This window comes from Falco peregrinus, chromosome 11 (assembly GCF_023634155.1).
Source record: "Falco peregrinus isolate bFalPer1 chromosome 11, bFalPer1.pri, whole genome shotgun sequence".
In the NCBI taxonomy this organism is placed as follows: domain Eukaryota; kingdom Metazoa; phylum Chordata; class Aves; order Falconiformes; family Falconidae; genus Falco; species Falco peregrinus.
In genome coordinates, this window is record NC_073731.1 from 24344038 (window position 1) to 24365961 (window position 21924).

At 47.5% G+C, this 21924-nt stretch overlaps 1 protein-coding gene and 1 long non-coding RNA gene across 20 annotated transcripts in view; one reads left to right on the forward strand and one right to left on the reverse strand.

Moving 5' to 3' along the window:
- The window catches only part of ESRRG (estrogen related receptor gamma), a 406664-nt gene extending 402260 nt beyond the window's left edge, over nucleotides 1–4404 (reverse strand). Inside the window, exon 1 of one of the 10 annotated variants that reach the window (XM_055816313.1) lies at nucleotides 4251–4404. Coding sequence is in view for 1 of the 10 variants with exons in the window: in XM_027788550.2 (XP_027644351.1) it covers nucleotides 4251–4252 (2 nt within the window). In the remaining 9 variants the exon portion in view is untranslated. Of the gene's footprint in view, nucleotides 1–854; nucleotides 874–2854; nucleotides 2875–3044; nucleotides 3123–3324; nucleotides 3344–4250 lie in introns of those variants that run through there. The other 9 variants (XM_027788550.2, XM_055816307.1, XM_027788554.2 and 6 more) reach the window with 9 other exon arrangements.
- Nucleotides 4366–19323, forward strand: LOC114012536 (uncharacterized). Of its 10 annotated transcripts, none has more exons than XR_008749214.1 (5): nucleotides 4366–4454; nucleotides 10293–10430; nucleotides 13065–13204; nucleotides 15179–15315; nucleotides 18577–19323. It is a non-coding gene; the product is annotated as an uncharacterized LOC114012536 (long non-coding RNA). The 10 variants fall into 10 exon arrangements; XR_008749210.1 differs by lacking the exon at nucleotides 4366–4454 and adding an exon at nucleotides 4483–4798; XR_008749213.1 differs by lacking the exon at nucleotides 4366–4454 and adding an exon at nucleotides 5338–5508.
- Nucleotides 19324–21924: the final 2601 nt, after the last annotated feature.

Consider the following 21924-nt stretch of genomic DNA (forward strand, 5'->3'; position numbering starts at 1 on the left):
AGCTTTCAGCAACTTTCCTCCGCACCTCCAACCCCCCGGGAAACTTAGGGCAAACGCCGAGGAAAGGGGAGAACAAAGGGGCAAAGAACAAAGAGCCGGGGAGGGGAAGGGGGGGGAGGGGAGAGCTCCCCCCGTTCGGGTCAGCCCAGGGACCCTCCCCGCCCGCCGTGCCCCAGGGGCAGCCCTGCCCGCCCCGCAACGGCTCCTGCGGCTGCCGCAGCGGGGGACCCCCGCGGGGCGTCCCGGCCCCCGGGTGGCCGTGGGTCCCCTGCCCGGGCCATGAGCCCCCCTTCCACACACAGACAACCCCGCACACACCCTGCGAGGGCTTGCTCAGGTCTGGTTTGTGCCCGGCCGCGAAGCGCTCGCTCCTGCCGTGCCCTCAAAAGCAACGATGAAATAAGTCGGTGGGAGAGGGGGGGGCTGTCCCGCTCCCCCCCGCCACGCAGCCGTACCCTCCCCCTGCCCCAGCCCCGCACCGGGCGCCCGGAGCATCCTCGGCGGGTCCCCGCAGAGGCAGGGGTCGTCCCGCTCCCCCGGAGCGCAACACGTGCCCGGCCCCGTCGCGCGTCCCAGGGCCGGGGCCGCTCCAGGGGGCGGCTGTCGGGGGCTCCTGGGGACCACGAGAAACCAGCGAGCAAGACGCCGAGGCAAGGCAGCCTTCCCGTTTAGCTACAGAGGTCCTGTCGCCCTCACAGCAACGTTAAACTTTTGTTAAAGTGCCACTAAGGACCATTTTTTAGATGCTCCTCTCCTCTCACACCCCCTCTTACCGAATGCGACCCTTCCGCAAACCTCCTGCTCCCTCTGTCAGCAGTTAAATGCCCTTGAAAAACTGCAGGTGCCCGCGTTACCTGTTGCTACGCGGCCCCTGCCCTCTTATCGGGGGGCAAGTAACTCTTTTCCCACGGTGACCGTGCTGTGCTGGCTGTGAGAGCCCAGCCAAGGTGTTAAGCCCCGGGTGGCTGCGGGCAGGGGGCGGGGGGCTCTGGCAGGGCAGGGGGCGCCGGGGGCACCCCCAGAAGGCGGGAGCGGCGCCCGGCGCGGCTGCCTGGCCCCGGGGCGAAGCCAAGGGGGTGGGAGAGCCGAGGGCGGCGGGGGGGCGGGCAGGGGAGCCACCGTGTCAGCGGGTTACCAGGGCCACACGCGCTAAATGCCATGCGGCAGCCACCTTTCAGAGAAGGACGGGGAATTACCATTATTCTTCTCGGGCAGGCGTTTCCAAATTGGAGTTAATTGACCGCGGTTCTTCATTTGAGCAATAAGAGAAGAAAATTCGAGCTTTACCCAACAAACTTTTAGGAGGGTTTTGGGTTTTTTCTTTCTTCCTCTCTTTTTTTTTTTTTAATTTAAACTAGAAGCGAGCTAATAGAACCTCACTTTCATGAAGGCGAAATTAATCTAGCCCTTAACCGGGAGCGGAGTGGGGCAGCGGGCGCGGTGCGGAGGCGGGGTGCGGTGCAGAAGCGGTGCCGAGCATAAACCGGGCCGGGCGCCCTCTGCACCACCCCCCCGCGGGACAGAGCCCCCTCGTCCCGCAAGCCCCTGCCACGGGCAGCCCTCCTTAGCGAAATCAGAGACAAGTGGGGAAGGAGATAACCAGTTTGCAAGCCTGAGGCTTGCAGGTGAGGAGCGTGAGGTACAGCTGTAACACGCGTTTGCGTGAAACGCTGCCCGCGAACGGGAGCACAGCCTGAGCCCAGCCGGTGCCCGTAGTGAGCTAAAGCCAACTGCTTGCCTTCCACGTAAAAGGTTTCGCAGAAGGGGATGAGTCTGTTTTTGTTATGATTTAATCAAATAAATTAAAGGAGAAGGGTAAGGATACGCCCCATTTGGGACTTAAAAAAAAACAAAACACAAACAAAAAACCCAACAAACCAAAAAAAGGCTTTAGTTTTGAGGGACGCTTTCTGTCCAAACCCTTTTCTGCTGTACAGAGCAAAGAGAGGCTCTCGGCGTCCACTCATCTCATTACTGCTGGTTGTTTGGGGTTTCTCTTTTCCTTCTAATGGAGTAACCTTTCACAAGCGATTGCAATTTCGGGGGGGGGGGGGGGGGGGGGGGAAAGGGTGAGTAGGTGCCAAAACAAGCTGGGGGTGGGGCAGAATTTTGCGTTTCAAGCAATTTAGCAGGCAGCAATTCTGCTTACAGCAGAAAGGTAGGTGGATACTTGAAAACATCTTCCACCGTGGTGTCCTACTTTAGCAATTCTAATTAAAACAAGGTTTAAAAGATGCAAAGAAAGAGCAAGCTCCTTGCTTTATTTCCAATGGGCGTGGGGGCTCCCGTCAGGCACAAAGTGCTTCCAGCTTGTTCTAACGTGCACCTTTGTTTAAAAGAAAAAAAAAAAATCAAGCTCGTCCTCTGATTTCAACTAATGTATTTTTAACTGGATTTCTTTCCTCTGCTTTGTGTGATCTGATACCTACCGTGTAGCCCTGGCCCACTTTCAGCCCTGCGGGTGCCCTGTATTGTGTGTGTGTGTCTGAAAGAAAAGGGGAAAGTCTTCCACCTCACACTCCTGTGCCCTATACCTGTGCTGGGGAACTGACTCGTGTCCAAGCCAGTGGTCAGCAAAACGCGGAGCCTATTCCTGCTCTCGCCGCCTAACCCGAGAGGAGCCGTGACTTTGTAGGTCCAGCCTGGCTAGCAGGGCTCTGACCGGCCGGCACCTTGAATCAATACAGCAGCCGGTTTTCTGACGCTTCTTTTCCACGGCTGCTTATTGAAAAGGAGGCTTTACTGCCACCTATAAATAGCGCTGCGTCCAAGTCACTTTTCTTTTATTCCTTTTTTTTTTCTTCCTCCCCCCCCCCCCCCTCCCCGTAAAGCAGCAAAGTTATAACCAAGATACCGCGAGTTCTCCTGGCTCTTTTGCGGGGGCTCGGCTCCGGGGGGCCGTGGTGGAGGTCCCGGCACCAGGCGCGGCTGCGCTGCAGCCCCTGGGGGGAGGAGTGGGCTCCGGCGGACCCGGGCACGCACCGGTTGCCTTTGAACTTTGTTCACAGGCATGTGAGGGAGAGGAACAAATACCGATAACTCACCGTGCTCTTTGGCTTTCCAGGTGTAACTCCGTCTCTCCCTCTTCTTTGTGTATAAATGAGCAGAGGTTACATCCCGGGCACACAGTATAATGCCCTGGATAACCCCGACCCTGTTAATTTAATGCTACGCTAACCTGAGAGTGTGTGATTGGAGCTCAAGTGCTGCTTTGGAAAAGCGCCTCTCCATGCTGGAAGCAAATTCGCCTTCTCTGCCCACACCCCTCCTTTCCACGCGAAGAGTCTCCCAGCCCTGCATTCCTCCACAAACCAGGACACCTACCTTTTCCAGAGCCACGTTGCCTATTACAGATTTCATTTTCCCCCGCTCCGGAACCAACTGTGCAATTTCTTAGACCCACGTGCGGAGCCGTGCCCTGCCCGCTGCGTGGGGCTCGGCTCCACGCACCGCGCCGCGGGCCGGGGCTGCCTGAGGGGCGCAGGGCGCAGGCGGGGGGCAGGGGCGCAGCCCGGGGGGGGGGGGGGGGGGGGGGCAGGGGGCGCAGCAGCAGTGTGCGGGGGCCGCGCTGCCGTCCGCGCCGGGGAAGGGGCGCTCCCCCGTCCCCAAAATCGCACGCACAGCCCGAGGGACCGGGCTGCTCTCCCGGCTCTTTCTACCTGCCTGCACAGCCGGCTGGCGGCTGGCGGCCAGTACTGCTGTACGCGGAGCGATCAAACCCCCTTATCCCCGCTCTCCTTTTTTTTATTATTATTATTTTTTAAAATATTTCCTTTTCAATTCCCCTAAGTGGGGTTTGATGAATACAGCTTGTTACCCGCGCTGATCCCAGAGTAATAATCGTCAGGGGGTCTGAGCGCTCCAGGAAAAGCAGAGCGGAGGAAGAGGGAGGGATACAATCTCCGTTATCTCGCTGTTACTAATTCCCAGCCGGCTCGGACTCGGGGGACAAGGCGATCGCTTAACAAACCCTCCTCCTCTCCCTCCACCACTCCTTCCTTCCTTCCTCTTCGCCGGCACATTTTCTCCCCCGCGCTCGCCCACGTTTCATTCCTCCTCTTCGGGAGGAATAAGCCGTGCAAACTCAAACTAAAAAGAAGGAAAAAAAAAAAAAAAAGGTGGGTGGGAGAGAGGGAGACAGGAGGGGAATAAAAAAAATAAGAAAGGGGAGGGAGGAAGAAAAGGACAGAAAGTGTCTGTGCCTGATCGCTGACCATCTGTGCAAAAGGTGATCATTGTTAGGTACTCACATGGCTGGTGGCAGAGCAGCTCTTAGCAATTAATAAGTCTCTCAGCTTGAGCTCTTCTTTCCCCTTTTTGATGGTAGCGCTCTCTGTGTGTCTCTCTCTCGCTCGCTCACGCACACACACACACACACACACAAACCCGATCAGATGCTTCAGGACCGGCCACTTTGCGAGGGGAACAGCACGGGAGGGTTTGTATTACTCCAGGTTCGTGTGTGTAGCCTATAAATAGCGAACTTTTTGATGGAATCAGCTAACAAATGAGAGGAGAAGGCGTAATTTTGCGCAGGGAGCCCCCCTTTCTCTTTGCAAGATTAAACCCCCCCAGGCAGCAGACAGAGCTAAAGTTGTGGGTGTGTAGAAAGGATTTTCACTTTATTGTGATCGTGCGCGAGATTTTTGTTTGTTTGCTTATTTTGGGGGTTGTTTTTGTTCCTTCCCCCCCCCCATCCCCCCCGAGCTATACGTTACATCCTCCCTCCCTGCCTTCCCAGCCAGGGGCAGGAACTGACCCGGATTAGCACCGACTTTAACTCCAAGTTGGAAACACGGTGCGTTTGCGGGGGGTGGGTGAGGGTGGTTGTGTTTTTTTTGCTGGTGGTGGTTTGGTTGGTTTTTTTTTGGTGGGGTGGGGGGTGGAGGATCCACGCGGTGCCGGGTGGAAGTGAAGGAGGCGGGCAGGCAGCTTCCCTGAGCGTGCCCGCACTTTGAAGACAAGCGGGGGAAGAGAAAGAAAGCAGGTCCGAGTTACCAGGGTGAAGTGCTTGCCTGGGGCTCTGGGGCAGCCACGGGCCCACTCGAGAGCAAAGCCCCGTGAACACGCGGCTGCGCGGCCCCCGCTCCCCGCCCGGCGCCCACCGCACGCCCCGCGGCCCCTGGGCGCGCAGCAGCCGCCGCCGCGGGAGGGGAGCGGCAGCGGGGCCGGTCGGACGGCTCGGCCGGGAGTGCCGCCCACAGCCGGGCCGCCGGGGGCAGCCCCCCGCCCCAGCGCCCAGCCTGGCCGCCCTCGGGCAGCACCTGGGAAAGCGCCCTCGGGGCCGGCTCCCCCCCCCCCTCCCCCCCCCTCTCCCCCCCCCCTCCCGCTTTTTGTTAAGGGGCTGAGCGGCGCCGGCAGCTTTGGCCTTCCCTGGGAGCGACAGTTCCCTGTCTCCGGGGGACATTGATGTGCGGGAGGCTTAAGGCTGGGTCCCTGTCAGCGGAGGAGCTGCCACTGATAAGGACCCTACCGCGGCAACTATGAAGAGGTTTTCTCCCCTGACAGGTACCTGACAGGGCTGGCCGGGGAAGATCTGCTGACCTGTCTAAAGAAATATATCTGTGTCTCCCAGAATGGCAGGACAGATGGTGCCAGTTCGCGCCGCGGCGACTTTGCTCGATGGCATACACTGAGCGGAGTTGATGAGTGTTTTGTTTTTGCGGCAGGGAGGTGGCGGTGCCCTCAGACACCCCGTGGCACGGACGTTCTGTGACACGTCCGCTCCTGTAAAGGCGCCAGTGCCGCCCAGACGTGCGCCGGGGGGGGCGGGGGGGGCAGCGGCCCCGCTCCCGCCTGCCTCTGCCCCGTCCACGCATACGTGACCTGCCGCAAAAACGCCCAGGACAGCGGCTTGTAGCACCTTTGCGAAGCCGCTTGCCGCGCCCCGCAACCCCCCCCTTGTCCCCGAACCAGCCCTAAAAGTCGCCCCGCGCTCGGCCCATTCCACTCCGCGGAGGCGGCCGTCGCTGAGCCCCCCCCCCCCCCCCCCCCCGCCGCCTTTGTGCAGCCCGCGGGCCCCCCACGCGCTGCCTGGCCGCGGCGCGGGGACGCGCACGGAGCCCCCACAGGCAGCGCGCGCGCTTTGCGCACCGCAGGCAACCCCCCCCCCCCAGCCCCCCCCAGTCGAATCGCCCTCCTTCCTATAGTCCTGCCCGGGGGGGCAGCGCGCAGCCCGTGCGCGGCGGGGAAGGCCCGCACCGCATCCCCGGCGGCTCCCGGGAGCGGCGACCGCGGCCCCGCGCAGCCCCGCGCTCCCTGCGCGCCGCAGCCGCTCCGCCGCCCGGCTCCCGAGTGATGCTCAGCCCGGCGCGCCGCTCTGCCCATACACGTTTCCAATCTCATGGCTCATAAACTATCCGCAAAGGGATTTCATTATTCACCTTCGGTATCCGACAGAGGAGAGAGAAAGGGAAAAAAAAAAAAAAAAAAGCCATGGACGCCCCTAGGAACAGCGAGGCCCGGGCCGGGCTGAAGCGGCGGTGCTGCCCGCCCCCGCGGTGTGCGGTGCGGTGCGGAGGTCGGGCTGGCGGCTGCGAGCTTTCCGCGCCGCTCCGCGGGCTGCCTCCGCCCGGTGCTGGGCTCCGGCCGCTGCCTATTGTCCCGGAGTGACTGAGGTCAGCCTGGCACGGGGGCAAAGCAGAACCGTGAACTGTGTTTTACTGGGAGCGGAAAAAAAAAATCCGGAGGAAAGAGTAAAATCTCGGCGGCCTGGTGCGGTCTGGTCTTGTTTGTTATGTTCTTTTTTTTTTTTTTTTTTTTTTTTTTTTCCCTGCGATAAATACCATTAGGAGTTATTTAGTTCTCCGCTGAAATCTGGCACATCACACCCCGGGTGCGAAGCCGAAGCCACCCGGTGCGGCGCGGCGCGGTGCGGGCAACGCGCTCCCGCGAAGGCAGGGCCAGCGCCCAGGGCCGGTACGGGGCGGGGGGGCGGTACGGGGAGTGGGGTGGGTGGGTACGGGCGGTGGGCAGCGGCAGCGGCCTGCGCAGAGCCGGGCCGGGCTGCAGCGGGGCGGGCAGCCGGGGCAACCGCACGCCTCAGCAGGGCGACCGCAGCAACGCAGCACGCGATCCAGGCAAAGTTCCTGAAAGCCTGGCTTGAGACAAACAGAAATGTTCATACGGTGACAGCGAAGTTTGTTTCCTTCTTTTTTTTCCTCGCCCTCCCCCCCCCCCCCCCCCTTTTTTTTTTTCCTTTAAGAAATGGGTTGCGAAAAAGTTTAGACCACGAGGTAATTATAAAAACCAATATAGTGAATTTTAGACAGAGACCCACTTCGCAATTTTACACCGAGGAGCGAAACATTCTAGCGAAGTCTGGGGTCATCACCGACGGTAGAGCAATGTTCCCTCCCTGTTTAATATACATGGTGTGGGAGATGAAGGGAAAACATAGCTAGCACCTGTAGTGCCAAAGGAAAAAAAAAATCAAATTACTACATCATTTTTTGGGGCTATTTTGCAGGACACTCTTCAAAAATAGACCCATATTTAATTATCTCTCTAATGATTTTCTCTGCGCGACTGCTAGTTAATAGTAAGGAGGCAATGGGGTTTCTACTGAGTTTTATACATTCTGCTATCTTAAAAAAAGAATAATTTCCTTATGTGTTAATCGCGCACCTGGGACTGCAAGCGACCAATCTGGACCAACTTTTAATTAACACGTTGACCTGCCGAGGAAGCAAACTCCCTCAAAAAAATAACATATGCGTTATACCTATGCATACCCCGCCGGATCGGCGTGACCCTGGCAGCCGCGGGGCTCTGCTCCCCCTTGTAGGGAGGAGGTGCTCTGCGCAGGGGCCGGGAGATGCGCGGGCAGCGCCGGGGTTCAGCACCGCCCGCCGCGGGCCGGGGCCACCCGCGCAGCCGCCCCGGGGGCGGCGGGGGGCGAGCGGAGGCCGTGGGGGCAGGCGGGAGGTTCGCGCTCCACGGGAGGTGCCTTACCAGCACCAGCGGGGGGGGGAGCACAGGATCACGCGTGGGTGCTGCAGCTCCGCAGCCTGCCCGCGGCTCCCCGGCGCCGAGCGAGGTCAGGGCCTGGAAGATGAACTCCTCTCCTCTCTGCTTCTGCCTTGGCCATGCTTTGCGTTTCTCTCTCTTTGCCCTTCCCTTTTAAATTCATTCTATGTTTTACATTAGTTTTTTGGGGTTTTTTTGTTGTTTTTTTTTTTAGTTTTCACGCAGACTTCAGGCAGGTTAGATGCCTGACTTCCCCCCCCCCCCCCCCCCAGGGACTGGAGTATGTTACTACTGAGTTACACTTTAACTTCTCTGCAGGTAATAATTAAAGAACTTCTTTCTAAATCTCTTCCCCCCCCAGAAACACCGAGGCTTTCTTTCGCAATAGGTTATATTGATCACCCACGCAGGCACGCTCCTGGAGCTGCTGCCGATCGCACACGGCAGGTAGAGCTGCCTGAGAGCTGCTCCTGACTCGGCATGCTCTGCACACAGTCTCCTGGACCTTCCCCAGTTTTTTCCGTGAGCTGAAAGGTTTCTTTAGGGATGCATTTCCATAAACACTTCCAAATCCCCCCCAGGAGGAAGCTCCACATGCAGAAGGGGACTGACAGTGGCTCAGATGCATGCAGCCAGGCTTTGGCCATGCCGCTGAATTTTGTGCCATAGCCACATTATGGGTGAGCTTAAAAATAAAGAGATCTAGAGGGAACAAAGTCACTGACATCAGTAGGGGAGTGTCTCTGTCGATCGGGAAGACCTCCAACTTTTTTTCTAGCAGCGATACTTTCCAAAGAAAACCTTCAGCCGCATCTTAACAGCCGTACTGAAAGTTTTAGGTGCTCTGAGTTACTTGAGATCATAAATTAATCTGCCAGAGAAGTGCAGCACACACCTGATATCAAGGGAGGGTCAAGAGCTGGCCAGTTCCAGCTGGTCCTGCATTTGATTTACTTGACTGTTAAGATGTATGCTGTGGTGTTTTGATAAGAAAAAAGGAGTCAGCAGTTTGATTTGGCAATTCTTTCTTTTTTTTTTTTTTTTTTTTTTTTTTCCTTTTCCCCTGAAGAGGGCTGCAGTTTAAGCTAAGAAATTTGTTATCGCTGCTGGGGTGGCTTTTAGCAGAGGTTCTTGGTCTGCATGGGGCTATCTCATCACTTACTGTTAACTGTGTTTCTTACTCTCCTAAGTGAGCCAGACAGTGGCATGAACTTCTATGCAGCTTGCCTACCTCAGGCCTCTGGTGTCTCTGGCTTGTGCCTTCACTGGGGTTCACCCCAGCCAGGGTACTTGGAGCAAGAGCAAAGGCAGTGGCTATCAAGCAACCCATCACACCAGCCAACTGCTCTGCTGCCGTGTAGCCCTCCTGCAGCTCTCCCCCTTGCACCTCTCTTTTCCATAGGGCCTTGCCCCTGAGTTGCATCAGACACCTCAGAAATATGTGAAATTTTTTTTTCATACTGTGCCAGCGTACTCATACAATCTGAATGTGGGAGGCTGCTTTTTCTTAGCTGAATTATTTACAGGTATCTCCTGCACCTGCTCTGCCCTCTCTTACAGCCCTCCCAAGCTTTCAATTACAGAGAGTTAAATCACAGAAATTACGCAAGGGATGTTCTCTCTGACATGTGTCAGTGTAAAGAATACCTGCAGTACTCCAGACCGGAGGGCCATGGCACAAATAACACCCCTCAGAAGCGGCAGCAATGGGGCATAAATGGGGGGCTAAGAATCAGATCAGGATTTTTGGATTCTATCCCTGATTTTTTCTCCTTTCCTCCTATTTTAGTTTCTCTGCCTCTAAACAAGGGAAGTAACAGACACTGACCCTATTGCCTTTCCACGAGGCAATTGATGTTTAAAAAAAATTGGAAATCCTCAGAGGACGTAGTCTGTGACAATATTCTAAGGTGGATGTGCTGCCGTTGCCTGTACTGGGCTTGGCAAACATTTCTCAGCAGAGCCCATATTTTCTGCTGCATGTAGCTTTAGAAAAAACATCATCACTTAGGCTGAAAACTGATATGCTGACCGTCTGTACCGGCCAGATTATTTTGAAAATACCTGCCAAAACAATTTGTCCATTTCCAAGAACAAGGTTATGGAAAAATAAACAGTTTTGCTCATACTAAAAAAATGGAAACTTTTTCCTTTGAAATGCTCTGCTGCCCTCAGGCTTTGAAGCACAGACTCAAAATGTGACCTTTTTTATTTAAAATATGCCTTTCCCTCTCTGTCTGAAAATGTATCCAAATGTGACTAACTTGTAAATATTAGAAATTTTGTCATGAACACACTCTCAGTAATGATTTATTTTATTCCAGCAGGAAAAAGGAATTGCTAAAGATTGGCCCTCTCTGCAAACAGAAGCTTAAGGATACAGCGGCGAGGCTAGATTTCCCCTTTAATCCCCACCTCCAAATTTTCCCCATGAGTCTGAGCTTTGGCGCAGAATCTGAGAGGTAGGAATCCTATCTTTTCTAAGCTCCAAACGATTTGAAGGTTGTGTCAAGAAGAAAGGTCTCTGCATGAATACGATGGGGAGGAAAAAAAAAATTCCAGCCTGTGACAGAGAGGCGATAGAAGCAGCCAAGCAGTCCAGAGAGAAAAACTGGGACTGGTGTTCGGAGGTAGGAGCCTGGGACTGATTAGGTAAGGAGACACAGAGGTTGTGCAGAGAAAGCAGAGAGAAACCGTTTGGTTTAAGAGCCTGGAGGGGCGATAGAAGGGCAAGGATAGCAAAACCAACTAACATTGTCAGCCAAGAGCAAGGATGCGTAATTGCAGGATGTCCGGAGTGGCTGGGCTGAATTTCATTTGAAACATGGTAGACATTCTGAAAGTCAAAATGTTTTATTTCACTATTTTTAACTGATGCAGTTCAGCTGCATCATTATTGCTTTTTATTTGTAATAGAGTCTTCTTTCGGATGCTAAAAAAGAATTAAATGACCTTCAAGAGAAGTGTTTCCAAGCTGATTCAAAACATTTTTTTAATTATTTTTTTTTCTGTGTTGCCACTGAACTAAGGAAACATGTTATATATTCAACACTAGACACAACATCAGGCACTGGGATGTTAAGGAAATGACTAATCTGAGGGTTTCGGAGCACCTTGATTCAGTCTCCATACATTACGATACATGAGCACACAGATTTTATTCCACAAATTTCCTGAAGCAGAAACGAAACCCTGCAAGGTACCCTTCCTCTGGGGAGAGATCAGAACTTTGTAGTTTTTATTCACTGTTTTTGTTCAATAGATTCCTGTATAATTTGTCACAGAGTTGGGTATGGTTCACGTATGAGATAGAGAATTACAAGAAGAGAAAGCAGGGCTTTGTGGCAAGGTGATAGCTGAATTTTGCCTGCTGAGTTTGCTTTCGTTCCCCTTTTACCTCAGAGCTTCTACAATGTGAGGGAAGTTGCCTCAAGAGGTAATGATTAACTGAGATTTTTCATATTATGAGGGCCCATCTTGAAATTTTGGGGTCTGGTAGGCTGAAGTCTCAATACCTCAGACAAAGTCCACGGGACCGTGCATTTTCTACACCAAGTGATGCAGAATGCCAAATGGCTTGAAAAATTAAGTAGACAAAGTCTCTAATTGGATACCCAAAATTAGTAGGCATTTTTTACTTTAATATAATTTGTTTGGCATACAGTTCTATTAAAAAAGATAGGATGATCTCATCCCTTCAATTTCAATCCCTTCTTCCAGGCTATAAAATATGCTTGCTAAGTACCCAGATACTACAGTGTGGTGGTGGGAGAAACAGGAAAAGGACAACAGTGTTGGGTTCAGGTTAGGATTTGTGTGCCCCAAATAAAACCTACAGTCCCATATAGGTAAGCTTAACAGTGGAAACTAACTCCTGAAGCTTTGCCCACGTACTGCTCTGAATGCCGAAGGAGGGCTCGTGAAGATCAAGCAGAACAGTCCCCCTGCCCTGTCAAACTGCATTCATATACCATTGCACAAGAGTGGATGAAACAAAGGCTTTGTAAAGTTATTCATGAAATAGAGGAAGGAGAGGGAGCAAAAAGGAGAGGAACAAGCCCAGGTTATCAGAGAACATGGAAATAAGGTGCTGACCCAGAGGACACCAAAGTGCACGTCTCTACTGGTGAAAGCACTTGTATCTGGGACACTTCCATTTCAGGTGCACGCAACAGCAACTTGCCTTCGGTTACTGCAGTCTTTGATTTTAATGTCCTTACAATTGCTTCAGAGCTAACATTTTTGTATTACATAGTCTGAATTTGGAGGAAGACAGTTTTTCCTGAAAAATTCTTGAGCATCTCCAAGTACGTGATGGTGTGATTAGAAGCTGTGTGGTAAAGCATCTGCAGGAGGGATTGGTACTGAGCAGTGTGATTAGCTTGCTTTCTCTCACTTCCTACTGGCTTTAAAAGTTCATAGAGCCTGTAATGCTCTTTCCATTTGTGTGTGCATGTGTCTATGTGTAAAATATGATATGGCTACACAAGGTTTATCCCCTGCCTAATTTCTTGCTCTTCTTTTTAATTTCCATTAAAACACAGGCTTTTGCATCGCTTCTTTGATTTTTCATTCCTTACCAATTTTCACTCCTTCATTTTTCATTTCATTCATCCCCACTGCAAGTTTAGGGGTATTAGTGATACCTCACTTATTTTAACAAATGGGTTTTTTAAATTATTATTTTTAAGGAGTTGAGTGCTTATGAAAGGTAGCAGGTTGATAGCTTTTAGGCAGCATTTTGGCTTATCTGCTGATCAGGTACAACACAGGTAACACCTCTGTTCTACCAAAGTTAGGCATAATAGAAAAGGGGTGACTGAACTGGAAAGTCCAAGTACCCTCTGACCTTTTTTCTCAATTAGCACATATTCAATTGCTTATTTAGTTGGTAATACTGGCACCTATTTATTGGGAACTGGACTAAAATCTTCAAATGGTTTTAGGGGGATGGTTTTACCATTAGGAACCCAGATTGCCCTGCGTGGGTCTGGATTTGAACAAACAGGAAAAAAACCACTCTTGAACTTTTGAAGTTCTGTTGCCTGTGTTACGATACAGAGGACCTGCAGCATCGCTCTCGCTTTTACTCATAGAGATAGGAAGTGCCATCACCAGGCATGTGATCCTGACCTCAGTCGGAGCATCCTTGGCCTGCAGTCAAGCAGTCGCTGCACTCACTGAAACAGCCTGTCTGCTTAGCCATGGATTAAAATTCGTCCACTGATCCAAGACAGTAAGTGAGACAATAATTTTCTATTCCTACTTTGCTTCACAACAGATCCTCATTCAGAATAAACCTGCAGTTCATCATCACTTTTTATGCCCAGAAATAACCACGGTGGCATTGGAAAATTGTACCTGTAATAGCTTGAACAAATGGGATAAATAAATGCAAATGTAAAAAGAGAAAATGGATCCAGTTTTTAGGAACACTGAGACTGTATGAGAGCGCAGTATAAAGATAGCTTCAGGAGTCCTGATGCAATCAGCAGTCACCATTATTTTGAGTAGTAACTTGTAACAAATAAGTGCCATTTCCTCTAAGCAAGGACCTCTTCAGCATCGCTTTTACCACCAGAGCCTAACTTTCTGCTTCTCTTAACAAACTACAGGCTTAATCAAAAAAATTGCTTAATTCTTTCTAGAGACCTCAAATATGTGAAGTACCCAGTGAATAAAAGAGGCAGCTTATTTCAAAATCAAGCATAACAGAGCAGACCTGCTAGGGAACAGACCCTCTGTCTTTTTCCCATTGGTATTAGGTACTGTGCCTGGATTTAGTAACAAAGCAACGTATACTTCCAAGTCCATCATTTTTATACCAATATATAAGACAGAACAACTAATATAATCTCAATTATGTAATGTGAGAGTGGCCATCTGGCTGCTTAGGAACTGATTTTGACCCAGATAACAGCAAACGTTTTTGTATCAGAGACAAAAGTTTTAGATGTGACATCCGCATCTCCATTGAGCAACATTAATAAAGCTAAAGCAATTTCATGATGTAGTGTGAAAGTCATGTTGATGGAAAACAGTATATTCACTGCTGTATTTATATACCCTACATTATCAGCCTTTTTGCAGAGCCTGATTCCTCTCACCATGGCCAATAATAATAGAATAAGGAAAAAAAAAAAAAGAAGCTTTTCTCAGCGTATCTGACCAAGTCAAAGATCTAGTATTCATGTCAATAAAGCTTTACTATTGCTTGTGATGATAATCCTATATCATCCCACCCCTGAGGTGACTATATCTCAATCATGAATGAATAGATTACTATATAAAAGTATGCACCTACTTTGATGTACAGTAATCTGAGTGTATCTCTGTATCTCGGAAGGCTCCAAAACAACAATAGGCGCCACAATAAATCATTTGAGTAAAAGATTAAGACTCATTGCAATAGCACTGCAATATTTCATAGGTAGCTGTTCAAAGGCAAAGGTTTTATTCATAAATACACTGATGATATAACTGACTTGGACACTCCTAGCACAAATACATAGAGAGAAGTAAGAGAAGTTTATTCTAATTTTCTGGATATGAGGATGCCTATTCTTACTAGCAGTGGCTGGTCCATCTTTGTCACAGTCGTCATTCAAAAACTCCCCGCTCAATCACCCATATCACCAACAAATAGAAGGTGAAAAGCAGAGTTGTCTGGGGAAATAAATTTAAAATGATGAAGATATTCTGGACCTGCTGTGTGGCCCTAGTAGTTTGCTCCAGTGAAGGTTTGCAAAGGCACAAACAGAAATTAGGCAAGAGTCAGCCTCCCTAAAGGCAGATCAGTGCCAGTCTCTCACCAAGTTCAACTTGCCAAGGAGATCTACACTGTTAAACTACTGTCATGGGGTGGTTTTGGTCCCATCCTGTGCCCCCCCAGTTTTTTTTTTTTGTCATGGTTACTCCACTTTGATGTGAATGAGGAGCATACAGAGGCCTAGTTGTGACACCAGAGAAGTGGTAAGTGCTTGAGACCTGGCAGATATAATTTGTGACCCTTGCTAAGTTTGCAGATTAGTTTAGCTCTCCCTTCAAAAGACAGAGTAGTTTTTAAACTAAGTATTCATGACAAAATGCTTTGACAATAATTAAAATGAAAATTCCGTATATTTGAACTCTCACTATCGAACGGGAACTAGTGTAAAAGCAGATGCGTGCTTTCGTTGCAACAGGCATACTGATGTTCTGTCCCATACAGGATATGAGAGTCTGGACAGCAGTCTGTAGAAAGCTCAGTATGCCTCCATCTTCTGCATGGACAAAATGAGCGATGATGATGATGAAGGTATAGAATCGCACGGAGGGGCTGATGCTGAAGATCAAACACACGGATAAGTAAGAGTGCTAAGATAAATAAAAATAGAAATTACTTCCCAGCCATCATACAAATCCTCAACAGTATCCTATTTTAATGATTTTATTGCTGTTATCTACACCTGAAAAATATGGTTTTTTTGAGTAACTACACATTTATTTCAATTCACCTTCCTAATAAATCAACACACCTTGGGCATTTGCATCATCAAAATGCAGGTCAGCTTTTCCTAAATACTGAGAATTGTACAGTTAATGCTAGGGTTTTAATTTAAAAAGCTGAAGAAGTGCATTACAAAGAAATGAAATCCAAAATGGATTAAACTCCCATTTTATTTAGCGGAAGAATAAAGATCCCTAGTATACATATTTAATTAGAGTCATAAATGTACCAACATTCTTAAATGTACTAATATTTTTAAACATGCGACTAAATCAAGTAACAGACTGGAACAAAGGGTATTATCAGCAATGCTGCGTTCAGAGTCTGTTTGAAGATAAGCAGATGGGTAAGTTTAAACTCAGAAAAATAGATTTTTAGCCTAATAAATTTACCTCCCAGAGTCTCTTTTTTACTGTTTGGCAGTATGCTATTGTGGTGGGAGACACCTATTAATCTGAAAGTGCAGTGGATCCTCTCTTCAGGAATAATTTTTCTTGCCTGCATATTTATATCTTCCCCACCCTTGATTTAGAAACTCTCATTTATCTTGAAAGAGATGGATATCAAACCCAACTCTTTCTCCAGATTAGAATGTATTGGGAATTGCTGAGATGTATCAGTGCCATAGATTAAAAGAGATTCAGATCTTTCCTATGGTACTTGGCTCCTTCTGCGGAGATGTTATGACCTGTGAGCTCTGCAGGTGGTCAGGCTGCTAGGGCTGACTTCCCTAAGCTCCACGCTGTAGCTACAGAATTGCGTTCTCCTAAAGGCAACTTGGGGCAAGACTCTTATCTTAGATGACCTGATTTGTCTTTTGGGGCACATCCTCACACATACTTCTGAGGCACTGACTCTACCATCTATTTAAAGAGGAAATATTTCAGCTGGGAACCACTCAACTGCTGGACAAGCATTCTCTGTGTTTGAGACATCACCATCCAAAATAAACCAAAGCTGACCCTGTGAGTGTTCTTTCACAAGACATCAGAACGTTTTCCCCTGCCCAAAAGAAAACTTTTCTTGTTGACCAGGAGGTACATGCTGGATTGTACCAATGGTTCACCTACACCAGTGTGCCACCTCCTGCACTAGCCAGAATCAGACATATCTAGGAAAAATAGTGGAACTACACTGTAATCAAGTGGAAATTACCTCCTGGAGGACTTAGTCTGGTTTCTGAGAGTTAAACAATGACTCTTGCTTCAGTCAGGGGAAAAGCGATCGACTTTTACTTACTGTTGGATCGGAACTGATATATTAATATGAAGGTACTCAGAAAAGAGTGTTTATTGTCAGCATTGATTTCCAAAAAACCAGAACTTTCGAGGCTGTGTGAGCACAACCGGAGGTTTCTCTTTCAGTTCATTTGCTTTTCCTTATTAAACAACTTTCTCTATAGCAGCAATCAACAACAAGGTGAATTTTACATTCACCTAAAAAAATGCATTTGAGAAGAATAGATGATGGAACTGTGTTAGCTTTAATGCAAAAGATTTTCTTCCCAAAGTGTTCATCATTCTATTCCACAAAGGACTTAAGAGCATGACATGATTAGCAGGTAGGAAAAATATCTGTGGAAATGATAACAGTACAAGCACTTGATGAACATGATAGTTAAAGAAAAGATAAGGAACTTTCTGATCTGGCACTTAAAGATTTACAACTTGCAAACACTTTGGGCAGTACCATTGATTTAACTGACTTTTGAATGTTGACACAACAAGCCAGTGCTAAAACCGCTAAAAGTTCTGCTTGTGGATAGCCCAGACATTTGATGCTGCTTGCTTTGGGCCCACAGTTAATTTTTAACATTGTGGGGACAAGCCAGTGACCCTGTGTTCTCACTCAGGAATGTCTGACCATTCACCAGCTCCCAGTTTCTACTGAACACCCACTACACTGGAATATTTTGATGTTTAAAGATGCACCCAGTTCAAACTTTACTGTGTTGCTATCATCTTTTCATCAGACATTGAGCTCTGTGGAATACTGCTTTGGAGTGAAGGTGCACTGAGATGTGAAAAAAGTTTGTAAAAGCTAATGATCACTCAAGGAGGAATTAAATGGCTTTTTATTATAACTTCTTATTAGGTTTAAGAAACTTCTTTAATGAAATCAGAATTGAGTACTTTAAATGCAGTAAAATTATGACTTTAGCTTAAAATGACAACAGAAATCTGTAAGAATAAGTAAATTAGAATATTATAGAAATATGATTAAGACCTGTTTAACTAGTAATACAACTGAAAAGAGAGACATAGTTATTCTGAGCTTGATTTATTTGTGGCTAGCAAGTTACAAATAAAATAAAACCTATTCGCTGCTTATTTACAACTTTATCATACAAGGACCATAAAGTGGAATTATACTGGGTGATTTAGTTTGCAGCTGTTTCTTTCTGCTTCTGTGTACACATCTAAGTCATGAAGAGAAAATGAGAGCACTAGCAAAATCAAAATACTTTATTTAAAACAAAACGTGTAATTGTTCAGAAATAGACTATTGACTTTCACTGGGTTAAACAGCTCATGTACTGATTAGGCTTGAAGCTATAATTGTTCTTGTCACCCAAACTCTGCTCAGTCGATATCTTTTTATCATATATATTTTTAATCACATATTAATAAACAAGAAGGTGTGCTTTATTGATGACTGGATTAGTTTATTGACCAACTCAACAACTCTATATATGGTTTCTGAACACAGAAACAAGGTCAATGTGTAAAGATGAGGAATAGTATATTCACCATCTTCAATATACTTAATTCTAGTACTCTACTCCCTTTCTTAGAAGTGCTGTAATCCATATAATTTGTCTAGTTCTTTTAGAAAGTATTTTGTATTTGAAACAATCTCACTGTTCAAGCACATTTTGGATTGAGTTTCAGGAAATTTAGACTTGTATGATCTCCCCTAATTTAACATAATTTTTGCAGCCTGATACCAAGCTGTGTTATTCTTCAAACCTTTGGGAATTCAAGTTTTCAGATACTTGTAGATTCTTACCAGCTCTTCTTTAGTTACTTAGATTTTGTAAAATATTTAGACTTTTCAGATTCTCGTAACTGCTAACTTTCTTCATCCTTCTAATCAGTTCTTTTCACTTTTCTTTCTAGGAGATGTTATCGTGAGTGTTCCCCTCAAGTAATTTGGGTTTGGAATGATGGCTTCTAAAACAACTGTATAAAACTAACAATTAAGGCAGTCCTAGAACATGGCAGTACCTGTGTGTATTCTTTTCTGTCAGACAAAACCTGTGCAGAGGAACTTCCATTTCCCCCCTCCTTTTTATTTTTTTTTAATTATTCTTTTTATTTTTCGATGGGATGAAAAGTGGAATAGAAATAGATCTTTTCATCAGCATCTCCATTTTTACAAACCACTGTTTTGCAATATAAAAGTAATAAATTGAAAATGTGTTGATGACTTTGCCTGTCAGGCACTCATATGATCACCTAAAACCAAAACTCATGTGGAAAAACAGCTGACTGCCAGCATGTACAGCTGTGCACATCAGCCAGAAACAGACAAAGTATGTTCCCAGCCTCAAGTCTGTAGTCTCTAAACCCCTTCAAATGCTTTTTTCCTCAAGGTATGAGTTTAAAATAGATTAAAATAATCATTCACTGCAGTATCACGTATCTCTGTGAATCACAAAATCTCTGATTTTACCAGTGCCTCATGCCTGAACTGTTTAGGTGATGAGATGTAAGGAAAAAAAAAATCTGGCTCAAGTCTCTCAAAAATAATATGCAGAGGCACCATTACTTTGGTTTCTCACTGTGCGTTTCTTCAGATGCCTCTCATATAAGCTCCATTGCCCCCTATGGATTATTGCTCACAATAAAGAGAAGTTATTTGAAGAGGTCTCTGTGTTTCTTTTTCCCCATCCAAGAACTGTGTTTTGTCTTTGTCTCCCAAAGTACAGTATTATCAGCTTTGTTTCCCAAACATTAATTCATTTGTTATCTGACTACATTCCTACTTTTTCTAGGTCCTTTTATTGTACTGGTTGGATTTATATTGTTTTTTAGGAAGAGGGGGAAAGTATCTTAGTACAATGCAGTGGTATTTTTCTGTGCCTTTGACTCTGGAGTTTTTTCTTTTTTTTTGTAAATGCTATTCTATGATCCTCAGACTGCTGGTCGAGGGAAACACTTAAGAGACGTTTATACTGAAGTATAAAAATCTAGTCTAATGATGAAGAAAAGGCTGCTGGTGTAGAGTGCTATTAAACACCAATCAATAGCCTCCAGGCACTTCAGTTTTAAGTGGGGGAGTTTGAGAAAGCAAGTGTAGAAGAGCAGGTCCTTCACCCCACTAATAACTCAGAATACTGTGAAAGGGGAATTGAGGCGATAGCAGAGGGTCAGGCTGCAAGTTCTTCTCAGGAAGCAAAACGTGATACAGAAACGCATCCAAACCAAATGCAGACTAAAATCCTGCAGATGACTAACATACTGGCAAAACCATTCACATGAGTATTATCCCTGTAAAAGTGCCAAGTACACCAAGATATTGTGTAGAAGTTCTGGTCATGTAAGGTAAAGCTTCCCAGAGGCACCCTTTAATTGGTCTAATTTTCCCTGCCAAACATCATCAAAGTTTTAGATGTTCAGGCCAGGTCTTGTCACTTTACTATTTCATCACTTTTTGGATTACCTGCTTGCAGCATAAATGTTCTCAAATGTATTTGCTGCCAGTATGTTTTTCTCCCTTTCACATATACACTGCCTTTCCCAAGAGTCTTATTGAATCCTGAAAAAGTAGAGAAAGGAAAATTATGAAGCATGAACTACTATTAAACCCCACAAGGTAAATGGCTGTCCAGATAGTTTTTAATATCCAGGGCAGGCACAGAAAATCTTTCCAGCACTTTAGGAACACAGTCCCCTCTACCTCTACTTAATTTCTAGCATTTTTGAGGAAAAAAAAAAACCCAAAACACAAGAAAAAGCAGCAACTATGCAAACCATAGATTCCATATGCTACTCCCTATGTAGATTTGTAGGAAGTATATGGAGTTAGGTAAACAAAAGCATTTCTGGGAAAGTTGTTATTAAAGGGAAGGTAACTACTGGAGCTAGTTTATGAAATGATTGAAATGAGTACTATGCATGATGAATAGGCTGATTTCCATAGTAGGAACACACCAAACCATGCCAGCGTGGGCTGACTCACCACAAATAGGTGGGTTTGACTCTTGCCTCTGACAGTGACTTATTGCATGGCCTTGGGCAAATCCCTAAACGTTTGTTTTTACTTCTCCATTTATATGATCTGGATAATACTTACATACCTGAAGGGGATATTTTAAGATACAATATGTGTAAGATACTACAAAGATTTTAAATGCTGTAACATAGCTAAGCCTCATTAATACCGTCAGGCTAAAATAAACACCCGGATGATTTAGGTAATGTGGTACATGTTCCTGGAACTGGGGAACTTCACTAAACAAAGAGTAAAATCTTCAAAGAGCCAGAGGAAAGGGAAGGTACAACCCATTGTAAAGCCAAAGTACTCTGCAAGGGTGGGTGAATTTGTTGGGGAGGAAGAACAAGTTTGTTAAATAGGCAAGAGTTCAGTCTTCATTAATTAAGTGGTTGGGCAGAGCTGAAAAGCAACACGTGCTCAGCAGTGGGTGAAGGCAACAAAACCTGCAGGCCTCAGGTACCCATCTGTGTTGTGGCTAGGGAGGACTTTGCCAAGGTGGGACCGGAGGGTTTGTTCCTATTTCCTTTCATCCAGACCTTCTCCTGCCAGGAAGGGGAGATGGCCTTCTCTGAAACAGCATGAGGTGCTCTGGGGGCTCGCCAGGGCTGGATCCCACCGAAAGGACAATGCTTATCCAACTGAACCTTCCAGAGGGGGAGAAGTTCCAGCATGGTAAGAGATGGATTGGAATCCCCTCTGACAGAGAAGGGCCCTACTGCCGTCGCTGGGTAGAGTGCCCAGCATAGCTGGCCGCAGCGAACCCACCTGCAGCGAGGACAGTAGTGACAGGCCCCCGGCCCCTGCTGGGGTCTCTGGGCCTGACACCAACGTCCTGAAATCCTTAAACCCTGCTTACACCAAGAGGAATGCACTTCTGGGCTCACCCAGAGAGAGGCAAAGCCAACACACAGACTATCAGATAAGATAATATAGCAGCATTAGCACTTCTGAGGTTTTTTCCTTCCCGCCCCCCCCCCCCCCCCCCCCCGAAGTATTTTTCCACAATTAGGGCCTCAGTGCAAAAACACACTCTTAAAAGAAGGGTGAGGGAAAGCTCGGCAGCACAGAGTGGTATAGTAGGATGTGATATCAGGTGAAGTGCTCCAGAAGTAGGAGGCAGAGGCTGGAAGTGAATGAGGAAGAGGAGGAGAAGCCGGAGTAGATGTTCTCGTAGTGAGGGAGATGCAGCCCGAGGGTGGGAGAAGAGGGGCTTCTCCTGAGCAGAGGTCGGTGGTGGGGAGCAGGTG